Raw genomic sequence first — 21,115 nt, 5'->3', positions numbered from 1 at the left:
TTTCCTAAATCATTATTTAATCATATTTGTGATACTAATGCTTACATGCTAATTGCCTAAAAATACCATTTGACTAATTGAAGTACAGTGCTTTTTATTTGCATTCATTATGCAAATCAAAAGCCCAGTCAATCAGAATAAAATGAATTGCATAACACAAAAATAAGTCTACAGTTGTAAATCAGTATTTTTACAGTATCTCTTCTCCCTGACTAGTGAGATATTTTTACAGCAATATAATTTTTATGAGCCCTGCTGTTAATTTGCTTGATACAAATTTGTGTTCTATTCTAAGCTGACAATTTATCTCTGTGTAATACACCTTTTATTGAGAATTGCAGCATATAATACTGCAACAAGTATAAATTCAGACAAAAACAGGAGCATTGTCATTCGTGGCCTGAGAAGATATACATTTTTGGAAAGCACATCTATCAGCCCTTTGCTTCTCCATCCAGGGCGCATCTGAGATGTGCCCAGATATACCCTTTTGAGATATCACCATCTGCACCACACAGTGAGAATCAGTGCAGTCATAAAGCCTGTAAAAGCTTTCTGGATCTGGCGGACTTCAGGACATAGGGGCAGTTCTCCTTCCTGGCCTGATAAAACTGGTTTGTTGTGGCAAAGATCTTGGTCTGCAAGAGCCAGGCTGCTGCAGTTCCCTGTGCCCAGGCTCAAGCTGTAAAGAAGGTGAGCACATACTCCCAATACATGTGCGGACTGCAAACACTACACACACAGCTGACCACATAGATCAGCATAGAGATCTGTGCCTTTAGTGGCACCTACATAAACATGAACATCCCTACATGGGATGGCCCAGTCCTGTTCTCCCTCTCTGGCTGTTCATGATTGAAGTCCATTGGTGGGATATACACTCACATAAGCATGGGTTTCTCCAGTAGCTAGCCCCAGGTCCCAGTCTCCTCCAGTGGCTGGCACTCAGACCACTTGTCCTGCTCATCAGCCAGTCAGACCTGAAATAATGCCCACACACACAGGTCCAGAGTAGGGAACAAACTCACACAGGAGATAGTTAGGATTTAATAAGAATATAAGATAGACCAGTAATTGAGCAGAGGGCTCAGTCAGATTAACATGCTGTCCAGCCATCTGCTTACACCCAACCAGTCCTTTTTATCCTCTTTTTCCTCTATTTTACCATGCTTGTTTCTCTCCTAGATCCTCCTTGATCTCTTGCTTTCTGTACCTTTGGTCTTTCCCCTAAACATCCCATAACAAGTTTTCCACAATTCAAAACTCTGCTCTGTTTGAAAATGTTCTTCCTCCTGCCTGTTAATAATAAGTATTATTCTCCTGTAGGCAATAACCCCCTTTAGTTTGCATGGCTTTTCAGGAAGAGCGTTTACTCATTGACTTATCTTGGTGGGTTTCACATCAGGGATAATGGTCCAATCATTTTTCTTTCCTGGTCTTATGAGTAGCCAAGTCAGTGCTCAGTTTCCACTGAATAGGTTACTAGCGTTCCTCCACCTGTTGTTGTTCCTTTGATTCTCAGCAGCTCTTTGCTTAATGTGATTAGCCCTTAGTCAGATAACCTAAAAGAACTGGCAGTAGGACAGGATTCATGCTGGCTTTTCTACTGAGAACATCCCAGGCCTGTGCTTCTGCATTCAGTCAGCTGCAGATTTGAAGGTTTGGTCCTAACAGCTGAGGGTCCTCACTTGGCTTTGAACACAGTTCCATTCCCTGAATTTGACAGTTCTGGGGATCCATCCCCACACAACCACAGACAGCTGGACCTGGGTCCTCTTTTGTTCATACATGTAGTTGAAATTGAGTTACCCACCATTTCACCCACAACTGGTTGATTTCAAGGATTTTCAAAAGTTCATGAAACAAATCGGTCAAGGACAAATGACTGCATGCAGCTATGCAAAGCCTTCACCTGCAGGGCATGTATACGGACCATATGATCCTTGGAGATAAACTTACCTGTGATGATTAGATTATCCTCCCTTCTAAGTTTGCAGAGGGATTTTGTCCCGCTCCCACAAATGCTTTCCTCTTGAGGTAGGAAGAACATTTGGTGAACATGGGGACAGAGTCTCTGGTCTCCTAAAAAAGCCTGTTTCCACACTGATGTGTTGGCAGTCACAACTGCTCTTCTAAGCACCTACAACACATTTCCTGTTTCAAAGGACTGCCAGCCTCTGAAACCAGTGAGTAAAACCTCAGTAACGAGAGTAGAGGAAATCCATGCACTGATGTTAGTTGCCTTCTTGCTGGGTGAGATTTCCCTGAGAACACATGCCAAGTTTCTGCCCACTGTCGCAACTGACTTTCGCATAAGCCAGTCAGACATGGGGCTCATGTTCTTCCTAAAAGCCTCAGTTCTTCAGAGGTGTCACTTAACACATTAAAGATCCAAAGGACTTGTTTCTGCTACTTGTAGGGAACAAAGCCATTTACAAGTTTTCCATGGCTGCTTTTGTCACCAGTGCAAAGACCAAAGGTATAATATTTCTGCATGTACATTATTGAACTGGACACCTGACAATGCCAGACTATTCTGCGAAATTGCTAAAGTGAACTTGTCATCAGTGATTACAGCATACTCCACCAGAGCGCAAGCTACCGTGAAATCTTCATTAATGATTGTCTCAGTTAGAGACACTTTGCAGATGACCACCTGGAGCTCTATTTGTGAGTCTGCGGTTGTGCTTTCACTGGTCTAAGGGGTAATACTGAATTTGGTAGAGCAGCACTTGAGCATATCTGTCTGCAGGTACATTAAGGGAGCTGGTGGGGAGGAGATGAAACAGGAGTCACTCACCATAAGGATAGATAGACACTGAAAGAAGCAAGGGAAGTATTTTCTAAAAGCAGTATTTCTTGAAGATATAGCGTACATGCGCACCTTCCCTGCTCACGTTCCTTTCCCTCTGCGTCAGCCTGTGGGTGCGATTGCAGCACTCCAGTTGTGAGGAAGCTGGAGTGAGTGAGGGTGAAGAGTGTCAGGCTCAGCCACTGTATCAACAACTCACAAGCTGGGGTGGTCTGACCTGCCTGTCAGCCAAGGCCTCTTCACTGGAGAGTTTCTGTTCATGGCTACTTGCAGAACAAGTGAACACTGTGAACAGCACATGCTAAATAACTCCAGTTACTTGGACTCCTTCTCTGCTTCTACACAGCAAAGAAAAAATTGTTCCAGGTAACTAACCAGACTTTTACAGCAATGATGCAAATAGTGCCATTACATAAAAGTAAAATTTTATAATACTGTAAGTTGTTTTACAGATAATTAAAGTCATGTGAAAAAGACAGCTACACTGAAAACATCTGTGATGTGCCAGATTCAATCACACTCACTGGGGCCTTGGTCTTTTTTAATTACCTTGAGAGCCAGCACATTATAAAATTGAGGTCATCCCAGAGACCTCTTTTGAATTAGCTCTGCTTACCACTTTTTATCACAACTATCAATCTTGAGAGAAGCTGAAGGTTCTATTTTAATCGTATCTCAGTTCTGATCTTTAGTCTTCATTCTTTCAACATCTCTGCCTTGAGCGACAGTGGAGAAATAGGCAAAAATACCTCAGTATTTAAGATGGATGGAGCACTGGTAAACAAATAACCAAGCTGTAATAATTATACATGCAATGTTTTTGAATAGGTTATAGAGGCTGTTTTAAATTGCTTTTATAGTCTTTCGAAGGTATCGTTAAAACTGGGCAGTTTTATTCTCTTTTCAAGAGAACATGTAAATGCATTTGTCCTAGAACTTTGGTTGTTTTTTTTTTTTAATATTGCTTACATGAAATAAATCCTATCAACCAAAGTCCTGGGACCTGAAAACATCTGTTATTCAGATCTGGCTTTGCCATTGTGTTTGTGCACACAATTCACCCCAAAGCCACAAGCAGTGCTGGCGTCTGCTGTGCTTATGCTGTACAAGTCCCTTGAACTCAGAATCTCATAATTCGGCTTCACATGAGTCATCTGATGCCATTCATTGCAAATTTTTAACATAAATACGGCACGAATTTAGAACACAGACTATTTTTAAAAATAAAAATAGGATGATAAGTATTTTCTTTAAATTAAAGGAAAGGAAAATATGGTGGAGAACATACTAGCTGATCTCTTCAAGAATAGCAAATACTCCCAATTTTTAAGAATGCCACCCCCAAAGAAATGGAATGCTATAGAGATCTGCCAGTTATCCTGAGCAGAAGACAAAACCAAAACCCTCTATTTTCCTAACACTTCGGCTGATTCTAAATGTTTTCCTCAGTGTGTGTCATTCAGCTTATAATTCAGCACTCACTTCTGGTTATATTACAGTTCTTGCATATTCAGGCTGCATTCACAAAACAGGGTCCAGACCTAGAGGAGCTCTGTGCCCAGTATAAAGAGATACGTCTTAGAAGCTCACCGGTTTCAAAACTCCCTTCTCTGGGAGCACAAACCCTCATTCAAGATTCATTCATTTAGGTGGGAAGGGATCCTCCCACAAGATGCTGCACAGATGCCTTCTTCAGAGAAGCTAATATCCCTGGAGCACTCTGCCTGGATTCACAACTGCTCAGGCAGGTAGTTAAGGTGGAACTGATCTCACCTCATTTAGGCATCTACAGTCAGATCTCCATCAGATCATCATCTCTATCACATCTCATCACCTTTTTATGGAAGGCAACAGATACAGTTAGGGCAAGGTGCGTTTTATCCTAACAGACATCTAAAATAGATTGGATGAATTATGTCTTCACAGTGTCTGTTTCTCTCCATTCGCTGTGAAGAGTGCATTGGGGAATCACCTATGCTCCTTACTACAGGCACTACATTTGCCCAGAGGAATCTCACTCAGTGACAATTCCATGTATGGTTAAGCTCTAAAGCAGTAGAAAATTGTCGTGAGACACAAGGCCACACACAATGCTAGGAAATGTTCAAATTTCAGGGCAGAGCTTTTTCCACATATAACCTCGTATTCCATAAATTCCTGTAAATTGTTAATCATAGTTTATATAACCCTGTAAGGAGGATTAACAAATGCTACCAATTACTGGTTCTTGTTTGATATCAGGCACAAGGTAATGAGTCATCCTGAGGTGAGAATGACCTTGGAGGTCCTGACCCTGCTGCAGCTCTGTCTTTTCAGGAATGAGATGATTCCATTCTATCTACCTAAAATGAGTATCTTTCCTTCTAGGTTGATAAAAACTTACAGTTATCCTATACTCGCTAAAGACTTTGATAATAAATTTGAAACATAGTCTTAATGCTTTCAGTGCTATCAATTTTCTGAATCCCTTCTTTCTTCAAAACTTTCTGCATATCTTCTGCATCAAATTCAGACTTCTTTTTTATCCAGTCATAATCACTGTGCCTCAGCCTCCCATGCTTGTATTTACATGTATATTTATTATTTTCTACAGCTGTCCCACTGACTCTAGCATCTGTTGTTCTGAGGGTTTTTTCTAGCATCTCCAATGCCTTCTTATAAATTACTTCTTCCTTACAGCTTACAAATCTGCACCTTTGTATCAGGAAACATATAATAAAACATCACACTTAAGTGTTCAAAAATTGTAAAATAGAAGTTTACAGGAAAACTATATTATGTGACTTTAACTATTCATAATGTAATGCATCAGCAACAAGTCATCTCATAAGAAATTTCAAAACCGCAAAGCAATAAATAATTTCCCTTCAAAACAATAATATTCTCCCAGTTATGGTTTGGAAAATGCTGAATATATTGTGAGTACAAAAGCAATCCCAATTTCAAAAATAATAGCCTGATATGGGATTCAGTGTAAAGGAGCTTTCTGTACTGATGTTAGTCTTCTTGAAACAGAATAAGTGTCCTAATGCAGCCAACTCTTAGGAGGAATAATCCCTGGAAAATAGTTTCTTTGAAATAAACTACAAAAATTGGGATGATGTAATTTAACGATTGACCAACTAATGGACTTGACAGCATAAAAATGGATGCTGTTTTTCAGTCAATTTTTTTTCATTATTTATAGTTCATCTAATTTAACTCAGTGAAGCTCAGACTTAGAATATCAAAGTGAATGAAACAAATGTGAAAGACTGCAGCATTCAAGCAGGAAGCAACTATCCCCCCTTTAAATGTAAATGAGAAATTCAATGAGCGTGATGCAAAATAGGGCATTCTAGAAATAAAACATTTCAGTCAGCATTTAAAAGATTTACAATATTTATGTCAAATCAGGACTTTATGACCAGGCTTGACTAAGTAGCCTCTGTGTTTTCTTTACTGTGCAGAAACTGACTGGGGAAGCAGATTTAATAAGTTATTAGTATTTTGTACTTTTTGATGTTCTGTAAGAGCTGTTAGAGTTTACTGTTGAGTACTAATACTTCCATGTCCTTTAGATACAGACTGTTGTTCGGAACATGCTGTGAAACTCATCTTTCCTGTTTGCAGAGAAATGTCATTTTACATTACGACAATTGACATTACAATGAAAATAATTTTACAAAACAAAACAGAAATGAGACATGTACCAAGACTGAGATCTCAGTTCGACAGTTTTGTCCATTTTTGCCTTTGGAACTGCTGGCAAACAATCAAAAGCCACAAGGCAGAATACTAAGATCCATAGCTTTGGGTAATCATATTCTTCTTCCCACATCCTGATCACCCTCTCTCTTGCCTGACCTCAAGAGGAGCAAGCTGCTGGAAATGAGTGAATATGCATGGGAATTGGCAGTAGGTATTAGTGTATGCCTCCTGCTTGATATCCACCTCTACAGTGCCAGTTTAGAAAAGGTATTCCTGTCCACAGAAATCCATCTTGCCCATAAAGAGAGACCATGGTTTGAAATTCCATATATTAAACCATAAATAAATACTGATAATTTTTTTGCCATCCAACTAGTGTATGCTCTGGTTATGGTATACACCCTTACAATGTCTAGCTGCATTGTCAGTGAATCAGAATAATCATAAAGATAATATCCTCCTATTGCCTTTTAAAGTTTAACATACATTCAAAAAACCAGAAGCTTATACATACAGAGAACCACGGCCAATTATGCCACAGAATCCTTCTATAGTTGCTTTTTTGCTTGCAAGACTTTAGTCTCTTAACAGGTCAAAGATTCTCCTCCTCCCCCTTTTTTTCTCATGTTTCTTTCCTTTGTTCTTACCTTTTCTACTCTTGCTCTGCTCCATGACCTCCAGTCACTTCCTAATTTCATTTCTGTTCCCATTTCACCTTTCCAAAGTCAAATCAGAACTCAATGGCAGGCGTAATGGTAAGATTCCTCTCCACATACCAGAGGCATATGTCTGGCCCTCTCTTATATTAACAACATGAAAACACTATTTTGGTTATGTACTAACACCATGTGACTCTCTAGGCCCCATTTTGACAACTTGTGTCCTATTTAACCTCAGGCCTTCTGCATTTTGGAATCTCTACTTTGTGTCTTGTAGGCTGTAATAAGACTTGTAGCCTTTGCTCTCCAAACACTTCCCTTTCTCTCAAGGAAATTAAACAGGAATAATAAAAAGTTACATATATTCATGATCTCAAAAAAAATCTTTTTACACATTGAACTCATTGTAATGGATTTATCTGGCCTTGGAACAATTTTGACAAATGCTTTGAAATTTTTTTAAATGTTTTCTAACTCTGAGAAGTCCTGGAGGTCATTTACTGAGAGGTGGGTCAAACAACCATATACTCAAGAAAGAAGAGTGGAAGACATCCAGAGATCATCATTTGTTTGATTTTATCATCTGCAAGAAAGTTCAAGGTAAAGAAGAATATGCCAGTACACACTTGTGGAGAAAGGGCCATTATTCCAGCTTAGGCTCTTCTGAGATTCAATTTCTGTATCTTCTCTTTTCCCTTCATTCCCTTCTCTAATGCTGCATGGAAACACAGCATGCTTGTTCCCATATCAATGCCCATGAGCAAGTGTGAACCAGCATCTTCAGTCCTAGAAATGACAGAAGGAAAGTGGCATGGGGCTCTTACTGAAAAGGCTTTGTGAATTAGCTACTATTTAGATGCTGCCTGGACATGCTGCATGTTCTTGTCACTGTTTGAAGGCTTCACAAAAAAAAATCGCAACATTACTGGTGAACACCAGACCAATGTGTTCTGAGCAAAGAACTAGTGTTCTGAGCAAACATATCACTGTGAAGTAACCTAGATGTAAAGTAATATAAATCAAGTCCAGTAATATTTGAGATCTTATTTTCTCCTGTATACCACGGTCCTTTTTTTAAAAAAAAAAAACAAAAAAAAGATGACTCAAGACAGAAATATATATGTATTACTCTTTTACTTGTTTAATACCAAATTTAAATCAAATACACTATACACTGCTAAGTTCTTTGTTGTATCTTTAAGGCATTAGTGCCAGGCTTGCACTTCGTAAATTTTTCTCTGTCTAGTAAAACTGATCAGTGTCTAGTAAAACTGATCAGGCTACTTTAGCCAAAAAGGTTATACTGAGTACATCAGTTGTTGGATGCACCACACTTTTAGAGGCAGCATCCATCTGTTCAGCTCACTTACAGTAATCCTAGTCTTCCTAAAGTAGATGCTGGGAGGAAAACATGCTTTTGGGGAACTTGCATCCAAAGTCATACTCATGAATTCTGTTCCACTGAATTCAAGTTAGCCTTTGGATTCTATTAACTATGCAAGTGCTGATCTATTAGGAAAACCTGACCTCAAAAACTATCCAGTACATTTTCAAATCAGCAATCATTACTCTGAAAATTGACAACTTCTAAATGTTATGCCAGCTTGATATTGCCATTTATTATTAATCCTGCCTAATCTGTACTGTTAAAAAGTTCTTTTTCTCAGTTAGCAAAACTTTAGCAAACTTCAGATATTGATGCTGAAGTTTTCTGCACTTGACGTTTGCCTCTGATGATCTTTCCCTTTTAATAAAGAGCTGTTTAATATTAAACTGTCAATAGACAAAATTTATAGTCAGGAACAGGAACTGCAACATCGCTGTCTCCAGTTTTAGTGAGTTACCTAACCACTAAGATACATAGTTACACTTTCTTTCTCATCCAGTGGGTCTTCAGTACTTGTTTCTCTTATTTCCAGACTCTTTTCAGTGATTTCTAGCAATAGGACGAGAGGCAAAGGGCACAAACTAAAACACAGGAAGCTCCATCTGAACATGAGAAAAAACTTCTTTACTGTGAGGGTGACAGAGCACTAGAACAGTTGCCCAGAGAGGCTGTGGAGTCTCCTTACCTGGAGATATTCAAAAACTGTCTGGACATGGTCCTGGGCAATGTGCTCTAGGTGACCTTGCTTGAGCAAGGGTGTTGGACTAGATCATCTCCAGAGGTCCCTTCCAACCTCAACCCTTCTATGATTCTGTGATTTATTTTATTTCTGTGCAGTAGCCCAGCTTCAGCCACTGGGTTAGAGAGTGAGTCTATTCCAACTTGGCTACCTGCCTGATGGTCAGAATTCTCTTCATGGAGACAATATGGTTTTGTACTATACTCAGAGAAGGGAAATCTAGCTATAGCCTTGATTAAGAACTGTAAAAGGAAGAGGAAGGGCAATTACCCCTCCCTTTTCCTAACATTCAATATCTGCAGTAGTGAGAGATAAGAATTCTGAGGATGTTTGCACCAGAAGGCTCCTTATATGCAAGTATTTGACTCAAGGTTCCTCTTTCCCTGTCTCTCCAGGTTGAACTTAAATGTTTAAGAGCTGTCACTCAGCTTTGGCTCTCAGACCTTGCTGAGTCCTTCTTTAAGATTTCGACTCATAAGACGGAAAAGACAAAAAATGGCCAGAAGAAAGGAGTAAACTTTTCCCCAAAGCCACAATAGCAAGCTGGTTCCTCTGTCTGAGCCTGAGACAAGCAACCCCCATTGCAGTGTGAGGGGAACCAGGGCTCCAGGAGGCTGTGGCACTATTTCTCCAATACTAAAGCCAGCCCTGCCTGACACCCTGAGATCCATAAAAGATCAGCAAGGAGTCCTTCCCTGTCCTGCCAGAACAGGATGAGGGAAGAGAGAGATATTCCTGCAGCATACGCAAAAACTATCAGCTGCTTCTTTACCACAATCACAGCAGGTTGTCAGCCCTTAATATCTTCACTACACACAGCCAACTGAGCAATTTCTGGTCAATTGTCATCTCCATGAGCTAGAAGCTTGCTTATAGAAAAGGTAAGAAATCAGCCCAGTAAGATGTTGGGCCCATTTCAGACCCAGAGCCTGGATGCTGTCCAGATTGCCTCAGAAGACATTCACACAGTCTCTCATAAATTATTCTCCACACCCCAGCACCAAACAAGCAGCACTTGTGCAGCCAGACAAGACAGTATAGTGGACTTCTTGAACTATTTTACCAGCAAGTAAAAAGACAACAATTAAAATCTTATCTTCCAGTTGCTTTAGTTGCCATGGACAGATGGAGGACCAATATCCAGCAGGTGACAGAGGTATGAAATATATTTCTGAATGTCTGAATGTATCAGGCAATATATTGTCCTGATTAGCAGAGACTGCTTAGTTGCCCCTCACTACTGTGCAGCATCCTTTCACTTTGCCAACAAACCTCCAGAGGACTGCAGGGATCACTGTATGGCAGTCATGAAGGAAAGCAAGGGAAAAGGTTTACTCTGCAAGTGACCGTAGGTGTGGTTTCCATTGCCTCACATTCTGCAGGTGCGTCTACATCAGCATTTTAATTCAAATTAGAAACGTGCTTTTGAGGGAAATAGCCCAACTGCCTGCACTCCCCACACTTTGGTTCTCATTGTGAAACTGTCCTGGAGTGCATAAACTGCATGGCTTTTGGATTAAATTAGAGTAAAAGTTGTGTTCTCTTGGAGTGCACCTGATGTGCTCCCACTCTTTTGGGTGTTCAGTCTGTGGGGCCAGGCAATACCTAGTTAAAGTAAACCCCAAAACACACATAATGTGAATGTCAAGTCCTTAACATCAATGTTGTGCCCCAAAGATCAGTTGCTTTTGCATCACACTACTTTTATGGTAGCTACCAGAGTACCTAGAAGCTCCTGGTCTATCTTCCCCAATGAGAGACAGGCTGTGACAGGTGTCGTATTTGAGGACAGCACATTACATAGACTATTTCCTCCAGGTGATAAAGATCCTCAGTCCATTCTCTTCAATTAAATGTATATGTCTGTAATTTAAAAAAATTTAAAAATAGTTAGTCACTGGTAACAATATATTCCCTGATCATTCATATGACCTGAATTCAGGCAAACATTACACAAAGCACGAAAACGCTGAGACAACCAACTTTGGTTTTCTGATTACCCATACACCCTCCAGCATTTGCAAGCAGACTGAATCCTTGTTTTGCCAAAACTTTTGAGGGATGTGCATTACCTTTTTGCTCAGTTAAGTCTAGTCTCTTCCCCCTCATATGGCCTAGGGAATGGATCTTGAGACTTTCAGTCAATTACCTGCGTGTAAAAGTGTCTCTGTTTCCTGATGAACCAAGTGACTAGGCACACAGAGCCACTTCTTCTAGTCATCTGCTTTAACTAGATCCACTGGTCACTGATAATAAAGCCCCTTTTCCTATATTAGTCCTTTAAAAATGCCACCACAGTTCCTAATTGCAGGGCTCTATCCATATCTTTCTGACACACTCTGAGTTCATACAGGTGTCCCCATGGGTCAGGTCTTCTGGTAGGGCAGTTTTGCAGTCCTCAGGCCTTAGGCTTACAGGAAGGATCCGAACCTGCCACAGCGACAACCTGGAGGTGCTCCTAGGCTGGGATCACTGAGGAATAGAGGTGACTTCAAGGTCAAAGTCTAAGGGAATGAGGGAGTCGCATATCTTCAGCACCAAGTGGGGACTGAGATGACATATTCAAAATCACTGTTCATTTCAGTCACATAATTTCCACTGTAGATACCTGCTCCCCTTTTTTTTTAGGTCTGCATTTGAGACACTGATCTTTTGAAAGCTGTATGAAGAAAAATATCATTATTGTTATTGAATTTGCTTTGCTAAAATCTCAAGCATAATAGTTCCAGACAGCTTTAAAATCACTGCTTAAGCTCCAATGTACTTTGCATTGCAAGGAAGCTCCAATGGCTTGCTCAATTAAGTAAATCGGCCCTTAGTTAATCTGGAAATCGGAGCTGTATAAACAGCAGAAACTCAGAATTTGATTAATATAGCAAATGTAATTCTGCCATGTAATTTAAATTATGTATAAATCGGATCATAAATCTATAAGTGATTCAGTAATCTTTACGCTTCTTGTCAGCATTAATTTTGGTAGAAAGTAGAAAATATTTCTCTGGCATTTGATTGCTTTTCAAACTCCTAAGTCTGACATGCTCTTCAGAAATCTGTCCCAGCCTGCTTTCTTCCAATACTCAACAGACCTTAAAAAGAAAAATGTATGCCTACATAAACATTATTTATATAGGTGAATTGCTTTACAAAAAAAAAAAAAAATCTATTTGAATGTTTATAGCTTTTTCCTAAAATGAACTAACAAAACAGTCATATTCCTGTCATATACAACTACAATGACAGTAACTTACGAAAATATATTAAACTAAAAAATTATGCAAAATACGAACTTTGATTAATTTTTAATAGTATGTTGTATACAAATATGCATCTCAAAATATTCCAGTGAACTTCCCATGCAAATCACACCATGAAAAACTGAATTCCCTTTTCATAAAAGTGGAAGTTAAATGTAAGGAGCTAAAGCAAAAAGTAAAATAAAGATTGTTAAATCATGAACATTGCTTAATAAAGATTGCTAATAGTAACATTAGATGTCTGATGCTTCCTTGGAGCAGCAGTGATCAGCAAATAAACCTGGGATCACTTTCAGCTCTTGGAATATAAAATCAAGTGTCAGTGACCATGCTCACCTATCACCTTCTTAGGTGTGATAGAATCAAATTATCCTTCATCAGCATATCAGCTAGATTTAGCTTTTTTTCTTCAGACCTCTTTAGATATAACTGAAGTTTTATGCAAGCACAAACTGACGTCTTAGATTCCAGTTGTAATACGTTAACTGAAAAGAAAGAATTGGAGTGATTTGAGTGAATGAAACCCATCAGACAGCTACATCAGGACTGTATGTGAAAACTTTCCATTCCTCTAGCACGTGATCAGCAGCCAGGGCCTGGACTTACTAAGGGAGGCACAACCCAGTGAAGGACCTTCTCGAGGCACAGTCCTCCGCTCACCCAGATGGGCAGCTGCTCAGTGCGTGTGACAGAGCACACTGCATCTGCCAGGAGCATGTGCTTGCTCACACGCGCACACACACACACACACACACACACACACGATTTCCAGAAGGTGGACACTGTGACACAGAGGATGGGGAAGGCTGGTGCTTGCCTGGGTCCAATGATGCTGAGTTATGGTGGATGCGCAGGTGCAGACCGGGGAACTGGGAAGCTTGACCGATGTCTGTATTATAGATGTAGCCTGCGTTATGCTATGTTTGTGTAGCACATGAGCAGAATAGGAAAGCTGACATGGCTGTAAAGTAAACTGAGACCACCATAGTGTTTCCATAACTCAGAGAAACTAAAATTTCCCCTAAACCTTGCTTTCTTCCTCTCTTGCTTTCTTCTCTCATGCTGTTAGCTCCAACGGCTGGAACCAGAGCACTGTCCAGGTTCCCTCGCCTATGAGACAATCAGTTTAGTACCTATTAGGAAGGCCTGAGCTCTTTCAGAAATTATTTCAAATGAAGTAATTTGTTTGAAAAAAATGCATGTGTGTCAGCGCAAAACCAACATGTGTCGGCACAAAAAAGAACACAAATCTGCTTCCCTATTTAAAACACTGAGGATTAAATTATCTGATGAAAAACAAAAGATTCTTTGATTCATTTTCTCTAGGACAAAAAAAGAATATATAACACAAGCAGGGAGAGAGGGAAATAGCCTGATTAATGGAGGCTGATAGTGAAAAATACAGGCTGATGTCATCAACAAGGGTGAGGCAATATTCAGAAACAAAGGATAACATGCAAAAAGTCTGATACTGTGGCGTTCCCAGCGTCTCCAGCCGAAGCAATTCTTAACTAGGTAACTCTCAAAAGAAGCAATATAATGATCAGCTTGTTGCTGAGTTTGAAGTTTTTCTTTCTTTCCCATGATTTTTATCCTTGCTGTTTGTTGTGGAAATGATGCCAAAACTCTGAAGAAACAAGACCTTATCTCTTTGGAAAATAAAAATCCATTAATCCTGCAAAGCTGGCCCAATGTAGTGATTATTCAGCTAATACAGTCCCTTCCTGCCATCTTGTGGCACTGTAGGGTTTGCAGCTTTCCTTTGTATTGCATAGCTTTTATTTCAAACCAAGCTGTTGACTTTGTGGATCTTAAAGGCCCATCTAGTTAAACTACACGTATGCACTGAGTGAAATTTTGGCCCAACTGACAGTAGAGGCAAAACTCTTGTTGATTAAAAGCTTTCCAGATTGCCCTAAATGTATTAATTTCAATGCTCTGTTATGTCACAAATGAACACAAATTCAAATTAAAGAATGTAAAACTGGATTCTCATTTTTAAAGAAACAAATTACAGTTACACTAAAACAAATCTCTGAAATAATTTCAGAGGGTTTGTGCTTATGTATACCTTGCGTCTGTATTATGAACTCGAATTCACCTTTTTTTTTTTCTAATTTGGGATACACTAGTGTTTAAACAGCTGTCTATTCTTTGAAGTCTACCTGAAGAAAAAGGAGGCTGCCATCTTTCACGTGACTTCAGGCGATATCTTTGAAGTATTTGCTTGTTCAACATTTACTTATAATTCAAAATAAAGGAAGATATGAGAACATGCTAATGTCAGATTTCCTGTTTCTGCTTTCAGATTGGAATCACCAACTCGATCTTTGAGCATGGATGCACCAAGAGGAATTAATATCAAAGCACAAGCTGGGAATATTGAAGCTCTTTCCCAGATGGATATCAAACTACACAGCAGTGACGGTGTGGTGAGTACAAGCACTCCTGTTTCCATGACTGTGGTTGATCTCGCTAGCTATCTGTCAAAACATTACGTCTTTTTTAAAGTTCTACTAATTCAGTTCTTCAGATTTTAGGAAACAGGATGTTAAAATTAATGGTGCCAGTAGTGAGACATTTATTTATAGGTCAGATTAAATAACAGTATAAATTGATCTAATGTCCCATTAGCTTAGAGAAATGGTTTAAATCAAACTCTGATGCTGCTCAGCTGCCCAGCTAACACTAATCCCGAGGCACTCCAGTGGGATTCTTGGACCAGAGGAAGAGATTCAGCGCAGAGTCTCAAAAATATTTAGGTTTCTAGATAGAGGAGTGAAGCTCTGTAGAAATCTTTAAGAGCTTCCCTAGCAGCAGCAGCACTGGAAATGCAGCAGTCTCTTTACCCCCTCTGGCGTGGTGTAGACAGCGTGAGTTTGTGCACACAGCAACTCAGGCCAGCCTGTGACCATCATTAATCCATTGACGTAGCTGCAAGGCGTTAGCAGGCAGGCCAGGCCAGACCTGGCCGCTCGATGGGAGCAGTGCCCATGCCCAGCGTGCAGGTAGGGCCACAGCTGTGCCCATGCCAAAGGAAGGGCTTCAGTTCATCCCTCTCCTGCACTCCAGCACTTGCCTGAAGAGCCCAGGCCTTAGAGCAGGTTTGTGTATGAACGGCCTGGGCAGAAGGCTATTCTTAAACCACCGTCTAGACATAGGCAGGTTGTTTTCTGGAACTCTTAAGTCTTTACTGTATTATTATCTCTAACAAACCCATTTGTCCTGCTTTCTCCCATGCAGCTTTTGCTTGATGCTGAAACTGTGCGATTGCCTAAATTGCCGGAGGGTACAAGAGGCGGATCTGGTGTTTCTCAGGGGCTTTATGAGATCTGTGTTTGTCCGGACGGAAAGCTCTATTTGTCAGTGGCTGGTGTGGGCTCCACTTGCCAAGAGTACAGCCGTGTCTGTCAATAAAGCACCAGAAAATGCCACATATTCCCTTGCTATTCTGAGTTTTATATTATTGCTAACAGACCATTACTGAAAGCAGAAATTTAAAAAACAAAGCACTTCAGTTTAGGAAACAAATCTGTATCTAGAAACCTGGACTACAGGGTGAAAGGAGAAGCAGAAGAGCACAAATGACATCTTAGCTTCAGAAGAATGACTTCAATCAAATGAAATGTTCTGGCAGTACCATTTTGAAATCAGCCATACGGAGAGCATCAGAAAAAAATAAAAGGAATGTTTCTAACACTGAACTGTTATTCAGTCAAATGATTGTTATTGTTAATATTTTTGAACTCCATGTTTTTTTCTCTCACTACATGTAAACACTTACTGCATTAGTGGGTGAAATTCATTTGAAGGAATTACTTGAACTATTTGATAAGACAAAGCATTATTTGGGGAATTCAGAAAGTGCCAGCAAATGGTCTATGCAATTTTGTTCTTGCAATAACACAAAATATGAAAGAAAATGTGTTTGTATGAGTTCTGAACCAAATGTGTTAATTTTCCGATAGCTTTCTATTTTAATTTGGCAACATAAATGTTGATTTGCTTATTACTGAGTCACATAAAAAACAGACTAACTAACAGAAAAAGCTCCAGGAGTTACTAATTTATACCTTTCTGTGTCTTCAAAGCTGTTAACGGTACAAAAGAGAAATGTGTTAGTATATTTTATAATAGCAATAGTTTATTGTACTGCCTGTACCATAATGCTCATTTAGACCCTTTTATATTTTAGGACATGCTAATTCAACAAGGCTATTTGCTCTGCCAGCTGGACTAGTAAAAAGAAAAAAAAATCTTTAATGTAGCTCCAGCTTGTCTGATACAAGGAACTGTTTGGGCTGTGGGAGAAAAAAAATCCTTTTTTGTTGCCCGCAGGATTTGATTAAGTGAACTGTCACTTCCATCTGCAGCTGTTGACTGATATTTCTGATCTTATCAAAGTGGGACCCCACCACAAATGGAGAGAGTAAAACTACTCCATTATTTTTTGCATTAGGGCTTTAGATATAGAGTAAATGCTCACCAGAGTTGACAAACCATTTATTGACCTTGTAGAGAAACATGACTGCAGACCCATTTCCCTGTACAGTGTTGCACTGAAATCACAAATAAATTGTTTGCACACCTCTGGATAGCAGGATTTGTAATTAATAGCCTGTTGTTTAAACCTCATGGGTTTTTAATCCCTTTGAGGCTATTTTGTATATATTTGATAATACTATTACCCAGTTAGGAGCTGCTGTCACATAGTGCCTTGGTGTTTATTTACAATAAAAGCTTAAACAATAATCATTATTAAATCACAGAGTGTCCCTCCTTTAGAGGAAAAAAAAACCGTTCATTCTTAAGGCAGTAGTATCAGAACAAAACAAAAGAACAGCCAAGACTACCCCATTTATTAAACTTGCTACCTTGGCTCCAGTGGACAATCAAAGAAACCAACACTGTCAAGATCCCAAATACCCACGAGAGACTGCGTGGTGAAAGAGCTCCCAGTTAACAGGATCTGCTACTATTGTGGTAAAGCCCTGGGTAGTCCCTGCCTCAAGGACTGCCTTTGTATTTCATCCAGCAGTGTTAATGTACAGTACTGAAATTGCCCTTCATTAGCAGGGTGGAGCCCTCAGCAATTAATGCAAACTAGAAGAGCTTCAATAGGAAAGAATAGGACATGTGTGAGAGCTGAGATTTTGGGACCCTTCAGGTAAAGGAGGCAAGCGAATCAAGGTCTCCTGTGTTATTTGGAGAGCGCTCTAATGCTAACACATTGCCTAAAGGGTAAGTAGGATGTAACACATCTTTCATTTCTGAAATTCCCTCTTCCTGGGCTTAGACATCTACCTTCAGGAGTGAGTCCAGGGCTGTTAGCCCAAAAGACAGCAATATATGGCTCTACTACTAAATAAGGCAAATAAGCATTCAACTTAGGCTTTAACAGAAACCTCTTTTCAGCATTTCTTTAAAGTCAGCTTAGGTGGTTTCAGTTCCACGTGCAAGCTGTTGCAGACCAAATTAGGAGCAGTCATTCACTGTACAGAAAGCCTATGCATTATCAGAAAGGATGGCGAATTCTACTACATCAGATACCTAAAAATTATCACTACAAGCAACCTGGAGGGCTGTAACAGTCTTTCACAGGTCTAGTACGACAGCAGGACAGCAATTTCAATCTTTAGACTATTCAGCCACTAAGTAGTCTCAAAGGCATCTGAATTATCATCTTACATACATTTTTGACATCAAGGATACATACCTACTCACTTCCACATGGTACCAAACTATTCATTCACCTAGCTTAAGCCCCAAATTTTAGCCAGATATTGAAAATAAGTACATTAGTCACAATCTGCCTGTTCTGCTAAGCAATGGAAACAGGGAATTTTAAATTATGAATTTTAAGCTTTCACTTTGGAGGCACATTTTAAAATACGATTTTCCACTAAATACAGAGCAAGGGCTTGAGGCCAGGTTTCCCACATATCACAAGAATAACCCCTAAACTACTAGGTATTTGGAAACAACTACTGTTGAACCTCTTCCACTGAAGTTGCTCCATTTCAGTTAACATTTACATAGCTGTGGTATTCACCTGGGAAAATCTCAGTGCAGCTCCCTGGCTAATAACGCTACTGAGCATTATGGCACCTCAGTAAGACATTGCAATAACTACTGCCTTTCTAGGATGATCATCCTTTTGGACATAAGTAAATTCACAGGTGAATTCTGTAGTAAGACAGGACACTAAGCAGATCTCCTGCATCACAGGCCAAGCCACCATCCAAATCACTGATATGTCCCTCTGCATTTTTTCAGCTTCAGTTCTCATTTTCACTATGCTACAAAATTGACACCGAACACATAGTTGCATTGCTTAAGCTGTGAAGGCAAAAACTACAGGTTTTAAAAAGTGTGGGTGGCAACTTCGTTTGTCACTGAAGAACATTTGGGGATTTTTTTTTTTCCATTCATGGTGAGCAGAGAAATAAAGCTATGGCTAAAATTATCACAATGTAATCAAGCTGATGCTAACATCTGAATTCTTGTTGACCTCAATGTAGTCTGTACATCACTAAATTACCATTTCTGATATCTCCATGTGGACATCTTTCTAAGTGTCTTTAATACTTGTAAATTATTGTTTCCCTTTGAATCAAACAAAAATAATTGTTACAAAGTAACAGAAAACTATGGCACAGGAAAATGAGAGTTTGCACTTCTCTAGTTTATTTTGAAAAGTGTCATGCAAATGGAAGAAAAAAATACTACGCAGCATAGTGAACTGTATCATTTGCATAGATATTTTTCCCCCCAAAAAATGATTTACAGCAGTTCCTTTTATAATTGGGATTACTACACAATGAAAAAATAAAGAGATCAGAATGGTAGTAAATATTGGAAGTGGCAAAACACAATCCTCTGTTTCCATTTCAGTCCTTTAGTATTTATATTTGTCTATATAGCTTTATGCAGAAGGAAACGGCAAGAATTACCTGAAAACTGAATTATTGAATAAACTTTATATGTTTTGAAAAGTCTGTTTCTCCTTTCATGTTCAAATGAAACACAGTTTAAATGAATGTTTACTTTTTTAAAAAAAAAAATCTTCCCAAGACTCTCAAAATGTGAAACATCCATTATTTTAAAACACGAATACTAAATCATGATCACAATTAAAAAATTATTTTCCAGCATTTAGAATATGCTTTACAATTGGGCTTCATTGGACATGGAGAATCCCTTTATCTTCATCTGTAGTAGGTGAAAGTAAGCCAAAAAGATGCCAGTGCTACTGAATTAATCATCCAGAGTTACTGAACCAAATAAAACAAACAGAACCAGTAAAACCTCACTGACAAAAAACTTCAAGTGACTAAAATGTAGGCTTTCATCAAATATAAACATCTACTTTCATTTTCTCAGGTTTAATTATTTTTATACTATTTGTCTTTCACAAGAAGCACTTCTGCCTATGTTCCACAATACCAATTCAGCCATCCTCAACTGTTCAGCTCTGGCAGTACAAAATCCAGAAGTCAGTACTCCCTTTTTACTTTAATTGGAGTATTTACAATAGATTTTATTACAACCTTTTTAGAGCAACCCAAGTGCCAACTGAATGCAAACCATATACTAATTAAACAAATCTTAGTTTTCAAATCACCACAATAACTTTATTTTGATTCTACTTTTCACTTTGGTCTCTTATGCAAACAGGATTCAGCCATTATTTGTGTACAAATTTTGCAAAACTGTGTATCTTTACAAAATAATATTTCTTTTCCTTTTAATAGTTGCATAAATGGTTACATAAAAAAATCTATTTCTTTTGAAGAGAAATCACATCTTGTCACCCATTGCTGAGGCAAATGGGCAATGCTTTCTTAGAACAGGTTTTAATAGTGTTGTTGAGAAGATAACTTTTGAGGTTTCCACAAATAGATAAATAGTAACAGAAGTGCCACGGCTCTAACACCACAATTCTTTAAATTCAAGTCACTAAATGTACAGTTCAGTCAGTTTCCTGCACCAGTTATCCTGGCTAAACCTCTCACAACTATAATTCTGGGAGACTGGACTGCTGAAGCTGCTTTTGAAGACACATGATCCTGTTAAAAGTGGAAGATAAGTAGGACGTATCCCTGGCTGAGAAGACCTTTTGGCTTATGTGAACTTGTGTAATGTACAGAATTACTTGTCAAACATACTTCTCTAACATTCACTTCTAACAGACCCCTGCTAAAAATCACCACACACTGCTTTTCTTAGCTTCCAGGTAGAACTTATGAACAATTATGTTATTCTGTATTTTCCAGTTTTCCCAGCTGAGCCAAAAGGAAACAAATTAACACAACAGTTAAGACAAGTATTCAATTTATCATTCAATTTTTCTTGCTCACGTTGGCTCAGTATTTAGACTTAATTCAGATTATTAGCTTCCTAAGGACTGGGACCATTTTCTTTCTCACAGTGTCAGCATTTAACAATATATACAATATAATTAACAAAATAACTTAATAGTTCTGTGCAGCCATTTTAATGGGTCATAGTAATACTGGTAAGGCAACATATGTTGCTTATAAGACACACAGTTACATACTTAAAGCCTTCCTC

At 39.0% G+C, this 21,115-nt stretch overlaps 1 protein-coding gene across 12 annotated transcripts in view; it reads left to right on the top strand.

Moving 5' to 3' along the window:
- SGCG (sarcoglycan gamma) overlaps positions 1 to 19,536 on the top strand; it is a 143,699-nt gene extending 124,163 nt beyond the window's left edge. For 10 of the 12 annotated variants that reach the window (XM_026108834.2, XM_026108835.2, XM_026108830.2 and 7 more), the window contains 2 exons: positions 14,850 to 14,973; positions 15,785 to 19,536. In XM_026108834.2, the coding sequence (XP_025964619.1) occupies positions 14,850 to 14,973; positions 15,785 to 15,958 (298 nt within the window). In that variant the 3' untranslated portion in view covers positions 15,959 to 19,536. Of the gene's footprint in view, positions 1 to 7,645; positions 8,935 to 10,390; positions 10,444 to 14,849; positions 14,974 to 15,784 lie in introns of those variants that run through there. The other 2 variants (XR_010387304.1, XM_064505013.1) reach the window with 2 other exon arrangements.
- Positions 19,537 to 21,115: the final 1,579 nt, after the last annotated feature.

The sequence above is a fragment of the Dromaius novaehollandiae genome, chromosome 1, assembly GCF_036370855.1.
Source record: "Dromaius novaehollandiae isolate bDroNov1 chromosome 1, bDroNov1.hap1, whole genome shotgun sequence".
NCBI lineage: Eukaryota > Metazoa > Chordata > Aves > Casuariiformes > Dromaiidae > Dromaius > Dromaius novaehollandiae.
This window is presented reverse-complemented; position numbering and strand designations above follow the sequence as displayed.